The sequence below is a fragment of the Prunus dulcis genome, chromosome 5, assembly GCF_902201215.1.
Source record: "Prunus dulcis chromosome 5, ALMONDv2, whole genome shotgun sequence".
In the NCBI taxonomy this organism is placed as follows: Eukaryota; Viridiplantae; Streptophyta; class Magnoliopsida; order Rosales; family Rosaceae; genus Prunus; species Prunus dulcis.
In genome coordinates, this window is record NC_047654.1 from 11,770,338 (window position 1) to 11,785,808 (window position 15,471).

At 37.3% G+C, this 15,471-nt stretch overlaps 3 protein-coding genes across 5 annotated transcripts; 2 read left to right on the forward strand and 1 right to left on the reverse strand.

Moving 5' to 3' along the window:
* Positions 1-2,354: 2,354 nt before the first annotated feature.
* Positions 2,355-6,808, reverse strand: LOC117627649 (GTPase-activating protein gyp7). 2 transcript variants are annotated; one of them, XM_034359821.1, is made up of 5 exons: positions 6,144-6,808; positions 5,022-5,157; positions 4,848-4,897; positions 4,081-4,134; positions 2,355-3,943 (listed from the first exon to the last, which is right to left on the reverse strand). In XM_034359821.1, the coding sequence occupies exons 1-5, from the start codon at positions 6,362-6,364 to the stop codon at positions 2,686-2,688; spliced, it is 1,719 nt and encodes a 572-aa protein (XP_034215712.1). In that variant the 5' UTR covers positions 6,365-6,808; the 3' UTR covers positions 2,355-2,685. The 2 variants fall into 2 exon arrangements, with proteins under 2 accessions (XP_034215712.1, XP_034215713.1); XM_034359822.1 differs by having other exon boundaries at positions 5,846-6,806.
* A 4,196-nt stretch (positions 6,809-11,004) lies between these two features.
* LOC117628132 lies at positions 11,005-13,210 on the forward strand. 2 transcript variants are annotated; one of them, XM_034360509.1, is made up of 3 exons: positions 11,005-11,129; positions 11,914-12,088; positions 12,841-13,210. In XM_034360509.1, exons 2-3 carry the CDS (start codon positions 11,937-11,939, stop codon positions 12,902-12,904), a joined length of 216 nt encoding a protein of 71 aa, XP_034216400.1. In that variant the 5' UTR covers positions 11,005-11,129; positions 11,914-11,936; the 3' UTR covers positions 12,905-13,210. The 2 variants fall into 2 exon arrangements, with proteins under 2 accessions (XP_034216400.1, XP_034216401.1); XM_034360510.1 differs by having other exon boundaries at positions 11,011-11,129; positions 11,911-12,088.
* An 857-nt stretch (positions 13,211-14,067) lies between these two features.
* LOC117628131 lies at positions 14,068-14,979 on the forward strand. The gene has a single exon (XM_034360508.1). The coding sequence runs from the start codon at positions 14,340-14,342 to the stop codon at positions 14,802-14,804; it is 465 nt and encodes a 154-aa protein (XP_034216399.1). The 5' UTR covers positions 14,068-14,339; the 3' UTR covers positions 14,805-14,979.
* The last annotated feature ends 492 nt before the right edge of the window (positions 14,980-15,471 follow it).

Consider the following 15,471-nt stretch of genomic DNA (forward strand, 5'->3'; position numbering starts at 1 on the left):
CCTAATTTGTATGAAATTTGAATTTTGAAATTCATCCGAAATTTGAACCCAAATTTATCTGAAATTTGAATTTTGAAATTCATTCGAAATTTGAACCCAAATTTATCTGAAATTTGAATTTTGAAATTCATTCGAAATTTGAACCCAAAAATTTATCTGAAATTTGAATTTTGAAATTCATCAGAAATTTGAATCCAAAAATCTTATCCGAAAATTTTATCTGATTATGAATAGTCTTGACACATAGAAACCCGAAAATCTTATCTGAAAATATTACCCAAATTAATTATTTTCATTAAAAAATAGGAGGAAAAAACAAAAAAATGAATAGTAATTGCCCTTAGCCATGGCAACGGGTGGAAACACAAATTACTATTTGCAAGGGCAACCACTATTCACTTGAATAGTGGCTGCCCTATCTCCACCCTTGCCATGACTAAGAGCAACTCCACCCATTTGCCCTTAGCCATGGCAATGGTGGAGCTAGGGCAGCCACTATTCACGTGAATAGTGGCTGCCCTTGCAAATAGTATTTTGTGTTTCCACCCATTGCCATGGCTAAGGGCAATTACTATTCATTTTTTTGTTTTTTTCAAAAATTTTTTAATAAAAATAATTAATTTAGATAATATTTTCGGATAATATTTTTGAGTTCGTACATATCAATATTTATTATAAAATTCATATCTCAATCGGATAAAATTTTGGTATTTATAGAAAAAAAAGAAGAGTATTTTTTAAAAAAAAATTCAATTTTTTTCATTTTTTTATTGTACAAAAATTGGCTGCCGTTGGATTGGAGAAAAAAATCTGATCGGAGAGCCCAGAGTGCGACACGTGGACTTTTAGTGGTACTGTAGCGTCAGACACTGTAGCGCTGCGACACTGTAGCGGCACTGTAGCGATGACGTCAGCACCAAAACGAGGGCTGGAGCTCGGGCCAACCTTGCCCTCGGGCCAGCCCAGGTTGCTGGGTCCCACCTCGAACTCGGGCCTGGGCTGCACGCTGGAACACCTTTTTTTTTTTTCCCCTCCCCTAGCCTCGGGCTGGGCTGTCCGCTGGAGCCACTCTAAGGGCAAATGGGTGGAGTTGCTCTAAAACAGTAAAAAATGTATGGGTAAGTTGGGAACATATTACCAGCTTTTACAAAAGAAATTACAGTTTATATTTTTTATTTTTTAAATATGTTTTTTCTTTACTCGTAAAGAATACGAATAATCCTGAGATTTTAATCCTAGCTGTCCACTATAAATCTTGCGGCCAGGATTTGCTTGCCTGTATATTTTTAAAAGTAAAGTACTATACGACATCGTTTATGCTTAAAAATCCACAAATCCTCTTTCTTTCCAATCCAGTGATAGCTGGAAAAACTTGTAGTAATTTTCAAATGCCATCAAGTCCATGAAAAAATAGTATAAGTAGTAGATGTCATTATGAAACTGGGGCAAAATGGCAATTAATCCTTTCATAAAATATTTCTTTTACTAAAAAAAAGTAATAACTTTACAAACCAAATAACAGAAGAAAATAAATCAGACAAGGTAACAAAATTCTGAAAAACTGTCGATCTTTATTCCCAGTAATTATTTCCATTGGTACAATTATAAATAATGAGCAGATATTGGCTTGATCAAGTTGGCTAGATTCGTATTCCTAGCTTTTCCGGGTTTAGTATTTGGCCCAGCATTCGGAGAGAAATATCCAATCGAACAAGTTGGTCGGTGTATGTAACCGCAGCTCTGTGCGTTTGCAGCTCCATATACTAATCTTCTTCTTGTTTTTATGAGACCATATACTAAGCTAAGTAAGCTTTGATAACTTGAAAACAAGCCTTCTTGTTGTTTGGATTTCTTCGTCTATTTCGTGGTCGGGAAATATCTGTTGGAGAGGTTCTGTTGATAAACGGTCTTGGTCTGTATTTGAGTTTTTTGAAGAGGGGCTTAAAATTGAAAAGAATCCACCTGCCCATTGCAACATTAACGACATCATCCCGCGCAACAAGCAGTCCTCCAACTCCAACTGACGCCACTGTCATGAATGATCCCTCACAACACAAGAAGCAGAAAACAATATATATATATATATATATATATATATATACACTCCCACTCCTTCAATCTAGACTAGTAAAAGCAACCTTGCTAGCGATGAGTGTTGTGCTAAAGTTGGAAATATAAAATACCATCTCAAATCAAATCCTATTGATACTCGAAATTATAAATATTATACGTCAGAAATCATTTATTTAGTTTCAAAACGTAGATCGATTTTCAAAATATCGTAAATTGAGACACGTTACACTTCACTCACTTCCTTGAAAGTTTCCTTCCAATGGCAAAATGAAAAATGGGAGTGAAAGAACCAATATCATCCCACTCAAAAGGGGAAAATTCGTTTATGAATGGGAGCGAGGTTGATCTGAATTACTAATTCTGCATTGCTGTGCCACAGTCACTCTGCAGAAGCACAGAGTGCGGGCAATACATTTATATATAAAAATCCCATAATTTTACTCCCAATACAGAAAGTGCCTATCAGATGCTTGTTTCAAGCAGTGTGAACATGACCTCAAGATCCTGCTTTCAAAGGGATCCTCAGCAGGTGCAACATCAAATTAAAAATAATTAAAAAGGAAAAGAAAGAAAGAAAAAAAAACCAAAGCCTACCATTAGCATTGGGTGTTTCTAAATCTTGTCATGAAGGTTCACCACCAAGTCATGGGCATCATCCAAAAGTTTCCAAACATCCAGACGGCCAGCCATGCTATTGCACTCCCTCATGATCTCTTCCATGCTGCTGTACTTCTCTATTATTAGCTTCCTTCTTTGTAGCACACAGGCCGCTATTGCGTAGAGCAAGAGATCATCGGTAGGAGGGGCTCTTAGTCTCATCCTCCCCCCAGCAGACTTGGCAATCCCCGCTCTGATTGCAGCCTGGTCTGCCCACATTACCTCCCAGAGGCAAAGAGTGTCCTCAAAGCTCAACTCCCTCCTGAAGAGCACCACCACCATTCTGTACACAAAAAAGCAATCCTCCGCTTGAAGCTTCTCCAGGTGTCTGTAGAGAGGAACATCTTTGCACTTGATAATCTTGGAAACAAGGCCAAGCTGCCTTCGGATTCCAGCCTCATCCAGCCGGAAATTATGCCGTGCCTTTTTCATAAAACCCACAAAGCACCAGAAGGCTTCATGGTCCTCTTCCATCACTGAGATGATTGGAGTAAGTAGGTCACTCATACCTTGGCAGTAACCAATCTCGGGATCATACACCGCATATGCTTCCAGGATTGCAACCAGGCGAGAAGCGTGAAAAATCCTGCACGGCTCCAAGTGATCGTAATCCTTCAGCCCGACACTCTCAGCTAGTCTTTGTGCCTTGATCTCTGATACAGCAGCCTGTGATGGTGAATAAATGATCCATTCATCATTTGCACGCACAGCATCAAGGCGGATGATCCTCTGCCATGTGACAAAATCTTCTGCTGTGTGGGATTTGGACTTGTTTTCTATAATGGAGGGAGAGGAGCTCTCCTTAGCACTGTCGTCAACATAATTTTCTCCAGTTACTTCAGTGGCGAGTAATGGTCGAGTGATATCAGCGTCTTCAGAGGAATCAGAATCAGTTGATTCTGTCTTGCCGCCAGCACAGGCATCTTCACAGGTGACCCCACTCTTCTCATCATCTCCTTCACATGATTTAGAAGACTGAACACCTTGATGGTCAACCGGCTTATCAGGATCCTTGGCCAACTGGTTTCCTCCCTCAGTTGAAATGGACTCCCTGGCACTTGCAACATCCCCTTGGCCAGAAGAATCTAAAACTTGACTGAAATCCCCACTGCCCTCGGTGCTACTGTTTCCAGAAGCTTCGTTCAACTTAAAGCTCTTATCACTGTTTGTTAAAATTCTCCGGCACTGTTTCCGCAAGTTCTCATATTCTTTTCTGTGTTGCAAATGAATAAAAGAATGTAAGAGAGAGAGAGAGAGAGAGAGAGAGAGAGAGAGAGAGAGAGCGAGAGAAATTTGATAATGATCACCAATGCATACGTATGGGAAGAGTCCAAAGAACTAAATGAATACCTTTTCTCATTTTTAACAGATTCTCTTTCTTCCATGGAACTGTTCACGTTATAGCTGTTGATAAAGAGCAAATGAATGTCAAACTAGCCAGCACCATAATCCACAGGCAAACATTTCCAGCAGCCAAAGAAAAAAGCTTTTATAATGTCATTTTCTTGAGAGACTACAAGGCAATAGAGGTGAGGCTCCACTATCATTTATGCAAAAAACTGGAATGAAAGGTCTGAAATATGGCTACACTTCCAGACAGCAGACTAAGCTAGATAAATAATGGAAAAAAAAAAACTACAAAAAGAAATCCTCATCATAACTTAACACCATGCACTTACATGCTGATTGCCATGATAATTGACTTTAATATATACTGGAACTTAAACATACACGTAGGTATTTCAACAGTCCCTCGCGTACCAAATCATAGCCACTAGATAAACACAGAAAGTGCACAATGAAACCAGAGAAAAAAATCAACTGTTATGATGGTTCTATTCCATGTGCATGTAATCTAACCCAGAAAATACAAGACAGGGGCACACCAGAAAAGACAAAGTATAACTGGGTGATAGATGAGAAGTTCATCATAATTCATAACAAACACCTGCAAGGATCCATGGAACCAAGCATCCCCCAGGACCAGGCAAACTAATATTCGATATTGGAAGAATTTCTCAAAAGATTTCTAGATCTCACACTGACAAATTTATATATAGCATACACAACTTGAAACATTAATGCAATGACATAGAAAAATTAAAAAAAAAACTTACACTCCAAGAAGAAATGGCCACACTTCAGCTCGGATTCTTGGATCAACACCCTGCATCAGAAAGGAAGTGATTAATATCAAACAGCTGTTGCACATACATTAATAACAAGGAGAAACACCTAAAAACAATTACACAGAAAATAGAAAGTAGGTCTGACAAAAGGCAATAACATACTCCACTGCGAACTTTCTTCAAAAACTTGAGACCGCCATCAGTGAGTTTCCCATCAGGTGTAAAAAAACTTTTCCATTGTTTGGGTAGAAGGGCATGTTTTTTTCTCCTACGGGACCAAGGTGATTTAAGACTACCCCTGAAAAAAGAATGAAAAAAAAAGTGATTACATTTCATATGAGGAAAAAGCATAATTAAAACAAACGTATCTAATAATCCAAAGTGGTATATAAATGACAAACGAAGATATTAGGAAAGAACAATGTGCAATTCATCAGTACAAATAAGGTCCACTAGGAAGGCTATTGCCAACAAAAAAGAAAGAATAATTTTGATGGACAGTTTAAGGTTCATGACTAAACAGGAAACCCATTATGAAGCACTGTTTTTATGAATCAGAGACCTCTAAAATTGTGACACACTAATGCCTAATTGAACCCAATTTCATTTCCAAAAGTCCTTAACCAATGCATGGTACAAAAGGCACAATTCAATCCGACCAACATAGAATAGCAACGAAGCAATAATCTGAATCTGAATCCCACAGAGAGAGTAGTAAAGGAAGACCGACTGAGGAATAAATAGCTGAACATGACATTTTTGGACACAAAGGAATCAATTGGATACTTCCAGATCGGATCCAGGAGCACATCTCCAAATTAAAAAAGATTAAACTCCGTTTGGGTGCTTAGTAAATGTGAAAACGAAACCATAAAAATCCCAGCTTTTCTGCCTATTCATACGAATTCTAAGTAACCAAATAGAGTGTATGGGACCAAATTTAAGGGACAGAGATAGGGGGAAGAGGAGGAACAGTGAAAACTCACCGATCAGTGGAAACTGGTGAGGAAGACGAGGAAGCAACGACTAACAAAATCGATCGCAAATGAATCCACGACGACGATGACGGTGAAGATGTGGAATTTGACGACGGTGGAGATGAATTAGAGGAAGTGTGACTCCGCCGTAGGGCTCTCTTTAAGGGTTTCTGATGCGTAATCATCTATGTGTGTAATGTCTACCTATCAACCTATCTAGCTAGCGAAGAATCTAGGGTTTTCCTCTCACAACAAATTAGGGATTTCGATTCAGTTTTTTTGGGGAATTTGTGTTTGTTTTCTTTACCTACGAGAGTAGACGACTGTCGCGGCCAAGGCGATACCGGCCATGGCCGTGACGGCGACGGCTAAGCCGACATTGGGGGGAGCAGTCCAAGACCAGAAGCCGCTTCCGCCACCGACGCTGGCGCCGATGAGCGAACCGCTTCTCCCACCGCCGCCGCCGCCGGTGCTAGCCTCCGCGAACACGATCCATTTCCAACCATCGGCTCCACCGCCGAAGAGCATCAATGAGGAAACGTACAGGGAAATCCGACGAGCCCCTTCTCTGATTGCGATTGTTGCTGTTTGGTGTTAGGGTTATTCGTATAGGGCCAATTCTTCCTCTTCGTCGATCAGGCGCTATAGAGCTAATTCACCATTACCAAACTGAAACCCTTGGCAGTCTATCTCTCTCCCTCTCTCTCCTCCTCGGTTTCTCTCTCCAACTGCCTCTGGCTTTCTCTTTTTAGAGCTTTCGCTCTCTTTCCATGAAAGGCAGAAATTATAAAAAATAAAAATGAAAACCATTATTTTATTTGCGATATTATATCCATATATCTCTCTCTAGTCTCTATCTGCGTATGCGAATCTCGCTCTTTCTCTCTCTAGCTCTGAAGAGGGAGTGGACTGTGGGACTGTGGAAAAGTAGATCGAAGACTTGGAGGATCGGACTGGGAGCTCTCACTACAATGGCGGGGAAACTTGGGATTAGTCCGGCCCAATTTGGCCCAACTTCACTCTTTTTCACTATTACAGTGTTTTTTGACACCAAAGGAAATAAGGTTTTTTTTTTTTTTTTTTTTTTTTCCCCTCAACAATTTTGTCTTCAATTTGAGTGTGCCAAAAACAATAATGCAGCAAATGATGTCTCAATAACTTTTTTTTTTTTTCAGTATATTCACAATTTTTTTTGGGAGAAACAATTTCATTTTAAGCTCACTAAATTTGTTTGTGTTGTTACGAGTTGGATCTCCTATCCTAAAATGCTTCTACATCATTTGATAAACAAATTCAGGATGTAACGTGTTTCTATACCATTGATATATATATATATATATATCCATGTTTTTTTTTTTTTGGAATATAAATTTACATTGTTTTACAACAAGAGAATAAAAAAATAAATTTTCATTCCCATCTTATTTTAGATGTTACAAATGAGAGTGTTTAACAAGTACACTATTTTTCTTTTACATTGATCCCTGGCTTTTTTACTCCTCCCACAAGCACTACTATCTGCACAATTGTAATATTTCATTATGGCATGTCTCATAAAAGTGAATTACTTCAACAAAATAAAAGGGAAAGAACAAAAAAATATTTATTAAGCATACAAAAGTCAAAAGACAAGTTGGGTTTATATTATAAGTGGGATTAAGATGGAATTACCTCACATGGCACACAAAATAGACAAATGAGGAGACACAAGCACTCACTTATTATGCCAGAAGAACCCACATGCCCCTTACTTTGTCCTCAGCCCAACTCAAATTCTAAAATTGAGATTGAATTTTCCTAATTTATTTTGAATTTTATTAAACATCTAACTGTTTTTTTAAATTGAATTAATCTGATAATGCTTATATGTTCATATACAAATATATTTAAATTTGAAATCCTAAATGTTTATAAAATAAATAGAAATCTTGATTATAATATTTGAGGAACAAAAAAACAAATCAACAATATGACGAAATTGAAGATGAATTTTATAATTAATGAGATCTGATTTGTCAAAGCAAGTTTCAACAGCCTAAACTAATTTAATAAATTAAAATTAACAAAACAAAACAAAACATCAAAACTGTGAGTCATTTGATATATCCCTAAATAAAAAAGGAGGGCCGGTGGGCAAGTAACCAAATATTTAGGTCACATTAAGGTATAGACAGAATTGGGCATCTGGGATTCTGCCACTTGGAGGGTTCAAGGATGATGCATTGATGCCGCGTACGCTTGCTTTTTTTTTCTTTTTTCTTTTTTGGTGTGGCCTTTACGAGGGACCAGGGGTCCAGATTCCACGATGACCAAACCCAAACCCATGATGAATCAAGGGCCCCACTAGTAAGTTATGGGATGGGCCCACACTAAATCATCAAGTTGTTTGTTGGAACAGGCATCAGATTCCGAGACAACCAACCAACTACTTCTTTTTCGTCACTATTAATTCAATATCCATGATTTTTTTTTTTTTAATTGGACATTTTGATGTACGGACATGGAATAGATAACTCGGGATGGGCACGGTGAATTAGCCAACTGGTCTTATTGAATCAAATCAAATCAAATTAAATTATTAGATGATATAAATATCTCAATTTCGCTTTTGTTTATTTGTGTCTGTACATTATTTGAACTTAAACTTACAATGGAACGTCATCATTGATTTTATCCGATATACATGTTATAAACGCACACATTATATAGGATTGAACTTCCAAAAAATATAAATATTAAGAGTTTTTGTTTAGTACATATATTATTATGTCACAAATTGAGATTGAGCAAAGATTGCTTGAAATAATCCTTCTTCTGATATATCATCATAGCATAGAAATTTATAATAGATATTTGTGGGACAAGAAAGCACCAAAGTTTGGTACGGTCATTGTGGAGGGGATTGGATAACATGCCCCCAAACTAAAGCCATTGATTCCGAAACCATTATCTCACATCCCCTTTTATTTGGCAAGATTTTACACGTTAGTTATTTAATGCAATCTTCTTTTACTCTCTTTTTGAAACTGTAGATTCTTTCTTATCTTCATTCCCACCACCACCACATATTTCTGATAAAAATATTTATTTTTCTTTCTTCATAAAAGGAAGAAAGAAAAAAGGGTAGATTTCAGATGCAACAGGTCCACCTATTTACGAAACCCTATTATTTTTGCTATCCAGCGATTTTTCATAACGAAAATGCTAGGATTATCACATTTTTTATACCACATTGTGTACTAGCTCTTTAATAGAGGTGGGCCCCATTGTATTGGTGAGCTCCACCTCTATTAGAAAGGTGGTACACAATGTAGTATGAAAAATGTGATAAGCTTAACATTACCCTTTCCATAAACAATCCCAAAATTATAGCCTTTTCAATTTTTTTTGAAATCCCTAAAATTTCTCTAGCATTCAATCAAAAACATTCACACACACACAAACACACATATATATATATATATATATTATACCTAAACCCTAATCGTATGTACATGAACCCTAATTTTATTTATTTTGACTTGTCTTTGATTGAACCATGGCAGTGCAAGTGGAAGATTTTGAAGTCCATCACGAGAAGGATAGCATGGATTTTTACGTGTTACTCCTTGAACCACACTTGCTAGGACGTGCCTACCAACCTTCTTCATCATCGCCTGCGGCGCCTCAATTTCTGATAAAGTTTGATTATCATATCAATCATGTCTACTATGATATTGGTTCCTCATATGATATAGGAACTCGTCGTAACACCACCCTCGTCCACCAACATCAAGAAAAACATGAAAAAATAGTTGAACTTGAGAAGCCTGTGTTGAGGAAATGCGGCAAGTCGTACGAGTTTCTTTCTAAGGTGTTGTCGACGATTGGAATCAAAAGAGGATCGTATGATAATGGCGGATTGCATGATGAAATAATGAGTGGGATTATAAAGTGGGGTGCCAAATTTCCACCGCCAAAGTTGTCCAAGGAGAGTCCAGAGCTGTGGGGGCTGTATGTTTATATTGGAAAAGACCATGACATGTATCGGTGTGATGAGTGTTTAATGGCTAGGGTTACGAGGAAATCAATGGCGAGCAAGGGGATGGTGTCGATCAAGAAGGTAGTCAAAAATGTCTCCATTCCCCGATATCGATTGTATTGAACCAAAAATGCCGCAATTAATTGTTCCTTTAAAGTTGGTCATTGTGGATAGATTAATTTATATTAATATTGTGATCTATTATTGTATGAGGAGGGTTTAGTTGTTTAGTATTTGTTTGGCTGTTCCGGCTTAATATATTTGTTGTTCCTTGTTAATGTGAATTGCTTGGCATACAGGAGATCCTTTTTTGTTTACCTTCAACAAGTGATCTAGCTCGCTGCAAAAGAATTGGGAAAATATAAAAATAAAAATCAATGTGTATCCTGCCTTTTGTTCACCAGCTCTATTCGAAAAAGAGAGATTTTGGGTCACAGAAGACTTGATAGAAGGCACCATATGAGGAGAAGAAGAGGCTAATGAATATGTCATCACATATGCATATATCATTCAATTAATTGAGTTTCACCTATAATAAGAAAGAAAGAAAAAAAAAATTGTCTCCCCTTTTTCAGTATCATCTCACAACCGTAGCTAACCGACCTATTTCCGGGATAGTCTAAGAGCATCTCCAACAGACTCTCTACTTGACTCTCTATTTTGGAGAACCAACTTTTGGCTCTCTACATATAGTGTAGAGAGGAGGAGAGAGAATTTGGCTAGGAGGAGAGAGAAAAAGGGAGAGAGAGATAGAGACATTTGGGAGGTTAGTGGGGTTGGGTTCTACTTTTTTTAATAAATATATTGGATTCGCAAGAGAAAGATGAGGAAAGAGAAAGAGAAAGAGAAAATAATAATAAAATATTTTATATTAGCCAAAATAGAGAACATTGCTGGAGAAAACACCTTTTAAAGTTTGCTATAATAGCTTTCTAGCTATTTTAGTTAGAATTTGACTAAAATTTAGACTCTCCTGGATAACCCAAGTCCAATAGTTGGTTTTGAACCATGCGTAGGTCCATTACCAAAAACCTCAACGGGCCTTGAAATGACAATCCATGTTTAATCACAAAGACCCAAAACCCAAAATTCACATTGATCCAAAACCCTTTGTGCACTTTAATACTATACGATGTACAAAATAGTAAATACACAAAGTCCCTCTTCTTCGCCACCACCGCATTTTGGCGCTGCCATCTCTCAGTTTTCTCCCCAAGCTATTCTGTCAGGAGCAGTCCCAAGTTTCTTCTTCTCAGTACGAACAAATCTTTGGTAATCTCTTAACCACCATTTATCTACGGGGTTTTTATTTATTTATTTATTAATATTTAGACTTAATTTTCTGAATTCATTTTAGATTTTAGTGCTGATTTGTTGTCGTTTCATGTGATTTCATTCAAGTAAAGGGTTTCGTTCATCAAATAATAATAATATTCAGCGGCCATGTTTTCCATGTTTACACTGAACCAGTTGAGGTAGGGGCTATGGGTTCCATGTTTACATAGTTGAGAGGCTAATTTACTCTTCAGTTTGTCTCTGAGTGCACTTATTTTAGATGGGTTCGTGTAATTTGAGATTGTTCATAACTACATCATTGTGAATTCTCTAGGAAATAAAATGCTACCCTTCCCTTGTTATTTGTATAAAATGAGTTTCATCTTTTAGTCATCATATGCTGTTTTGTGTCTTGGGACTATATATGTGGTAATTTCCTAATCACCCGAAATAAAGCAGGAGGTTTGTTTCTTTGAAGATTTGAAGTTGCTTGAATAGAAATAAAATGTTAACCATGAAGTCTGGACCTTGATTTTAACTAATCCCCACTTGGGTTTTATTTTCTTAGCTGTTTTAAAAATAAGATATGTCAAATTTCCGACATATTTTTTGTTATTGTTTTTAAAACAGTTTTCTTGGTGCAAAAAGGATAGTGATATTCCTGATACTCAGTGAATCATTCAACTTATTGGCTAAGTTAGCTAAGATTTGGGTTTTATTATTTTGAACTACATTTAACAGAGTGCATTCCAAATCATTTCTGTCATTGTATTGGAAGTAGGTTTTGCAAGAAACACAACAAGTATGGCTTTGACAAACTTCATACTGACTGTTGCTGGTGTAAGTGCGGTGGTTCTTCTGCTGAGGAGTGATGTGAAGCAATCAGCTACCATCTTCAGGCGCAATGTCAAACATATCCGTAAGTGGCTTGAAGAAGAATCTGCTAATGCCCCCAAGTAATCCTCTTCTCATTTTTCATTTTCTTCTATAAAAAAACTTTCACTCTGAAAATTGTTGATATGTTTGCACGGTAGGGACACAATTTTGTAAAATTTTTGGTAGTTCATTCTAATGCAAATGTTTCATGAAGATGGTTCAGCTTTACTGTGCTAGTTACATTCTTAAAATGGGTAAGGGTTGTGATTCTCTGCAGATTGCAAGTTGCACCACTTGATATGCTTTATATTCAGATTGGATGAGAATTTATGATGTTATCATGAATCATAGTTTTCTTTTATTTTCTCTTGATGTTGGAGAAGTGGGGTGTTAGTAAGTTAGGAGGCCCGAGAGATGTACATTTGACGGGGTTTGAAGGGCTTAGTGTTTCAAGTCTTGGATGTATGGGATTATCTTACTGACTAGGCTAATTTAAGATGATACTCATTCCATTGTTAGTTTCTTTTGTTCTTGCTTTTCAGCATTGAGCCTCGTTCTTATGGTTAGAGTAATACTCTGTTACTTGGTTGTGGCCTTTGTGTCCATGGTTTTAAAAATAGACCGATATTGATTTGTTATCAAATGATGGTGTAGAGTTGAAAAAAGTTGTCCAGCCAAACTTGGACAATCCGAAAGATACCACTTAAGTATGGTCTTGAGGACTCAATGAATTGTGATATGAAATTTCATGTTTATTATCATGGCAACAATTTCCTCAGCTTTCTCTTGCATCTCAAGAGACATTAATATGACTTAATGGATTTTCTCTCAGAATCACCAAGGAACTGGAATCAAAAGTTTCACCAAAGGAGATCCCCAAGGAGGACAAGCACTAGTGTCGATATGGGCATCCTGGGTTGTTCACAACCCTGGGCTATTCGTTCCTTTTCTTTAGGAATGAGTCTTTGATCAATGCCTGGATTTTCTGTTGATATCTTGTTTTTGGTCTTTATATTTACGGATATGTAACTAGTAATTACTGAAAAAGCTCTGTGTTTTTGTCACTAGTCATACGCATAGTTGTTATGACTTTATGTTGAGAAGAGATTCTGGTATACAATAGAAGCCTTACCATGTTTTTTCCATAAAAAGCCATCCATCATGTCCAGTGAATAAGATAGAACCTTTAGCTTTTTCCTAAATTTCAGCACTGAATGTGGTTATGTGAATGCATTTGGCACCTAATTGCCTGTTTGAGAAAGAAAGAGGGAGGTCCAATTCGGCCTTCAAACGAATAGTCTGATTTCAACATATATTCTCTTTAGTTCAGCCCTCTGTCATACAATTGCCAGAAATTAACCTATTTTCGTATTTCTGTTCAAAATTCATTCAAACATACCCAATACCAAGCAAGTTCTCTCAACGAACTTCTAGACACCAGGTGATGCAGCAGAATGAAGTGACGTGTTTGTATGGTTACATTTGATTGTGTGGAATCAATATCTGTCACACTAGTTGATCTTATGTCTAGCAATACAAGTGATTGTCAAAGCTATATGTCACACTAGTTGATTATTTGGAATCAAGTGATATATGGTTAGATCTTAGATAGAAATTGAACCATTTAGTTGGTTCATCCAACCGTTTATTGAAAAAAAGGTCCAACGACGTGGTTAGTAAAATGTATGACATGTAATGCCACACACGACTATAGTCTCGTTCAGTTGTGGGATAGAGACAGCCGGCCGGTCGATCGGCAAGTATGGTCAGGCGACCGTCTCTCTCGCTCAACTACTAAATTTGTAATTAAAGTTCTTTCCGAAACAAGAAAGGAACACAAACTCTTTTTGAGTTGTATGAAAGCCGTGGGGGTATGGGTTTGGTATCCAATTTATTAACTTTAATCTAGCAGTACAATCATACAACACGCCAATTAAAGTCATGTTTGCTAAATCCCTTTTCTTTTTAGATCCTTAATTAAGCTAATTGGTAAGGACACAACACAAACAGACAAATGAGCAAAGCTAAGTCGTGAGCAATTAACCATAACACACGAAATAGATGAGGGTGAGCTTAATTCCCACAAGACAATGACATGCACTCAAAATTTCCATTGCCCATTTTGGTGAACAACCCAACTCCTTCAAAAACCCCACAATTCAGCTCAACCTCCACCCAACAACTTTTAGACCCTTACTTAAATGACCTCCTCTCTTAACACCCTCTTAGCTTAATTATATATTATAACTCAACCCATCCATCACACACCTGCAAAAGCTTTTAGCCCTCCTCCTCCATCCAAAACTCTGAAACATCAAAATTTTCTTCAAAATGGCTAGTAACAAGCAGCTGGAAGACAAGCGTGCAGGTGCAGAGATTGTTTACGGCCCCGAAGATTGCTACCGCCACTCCATAGACCTCCTGGAAGAGCTAGGGTTTCCCAAAGGTGTCCTTCCCCTGCAGGACCTTGTGGAGTGTGGGAGGGTGAGAGAAACTGGGTTTGTGTGGATGAAGCAAAAGCGGCCATATGAGCACTTCTTTGTTGGGTCCAATACACGTGTCAGCTATGCCACTGAGGTTACTGGTTATGTGGAGAAGTTGAAGATGAAGAAGATGACTGGGATTAAGAGCAAGCAGGTTTTTCTTTGGGTCCCAATTTCTGAGATGAGCATTGACGACCCAGCAAGCAAGAAGATTGTCTTCAAGACCCCAATGGGGATTGGAAAGTCTTTTCCAATCACAGCTTTCATGACTGAAGAGGAGAAGCAGAAGCATTTGGAGAAGGTGAATGAATAATTAAGCAAAGGTTTCTTGTGGTCAAAATCAAATCAATCTGGGGGTGGTTATGCAAAAATAAACATTTATGGGTACTTAATTTTAATTTAAAATTTTCTTTGTTATGTTATGTTTGTGTTCATCTCTGGTCTACATATTCAGTAACATATTATATGATGCGAAGATTTATTTATCATCACATTTTCAATGTGCATTTTAAGTGCACAAAATAATAAAATAAAACAATATAAAACTCAAAAAAGAAAGGAGCAGGAAATTAAATTGGCGTGAATTGCAATTGGAAATCCCCACCTCAAAACATTTGTTGGTAACACAAGAATGTCATTTCATTTCTAACTCTCCATGAAAATGACATGAAAAACATTAGCTATTCCTTATAACCTGCAAATTACAATTCAACATCTAGAAATAACTCAATGAAGAAGAAATTTTTTGCACGTATGCTAAGATATAATAGGTTGGTAAGGTCGAATGGCTTCTCACATATGGAGTCAAGGCGGATTTTGAGAATTAATCGACAATAGTGCAAATTAAAATGGGCGTCACACACGCCTCATGCGATGATAGAAAAATAGAGAAATATAACATGGAAGTTATTTTGTATTCAAAGCCGTCAAATGTGTGGAGTTTTATATCAAATTATCAATGTGATGAGAGAGAATGAGAG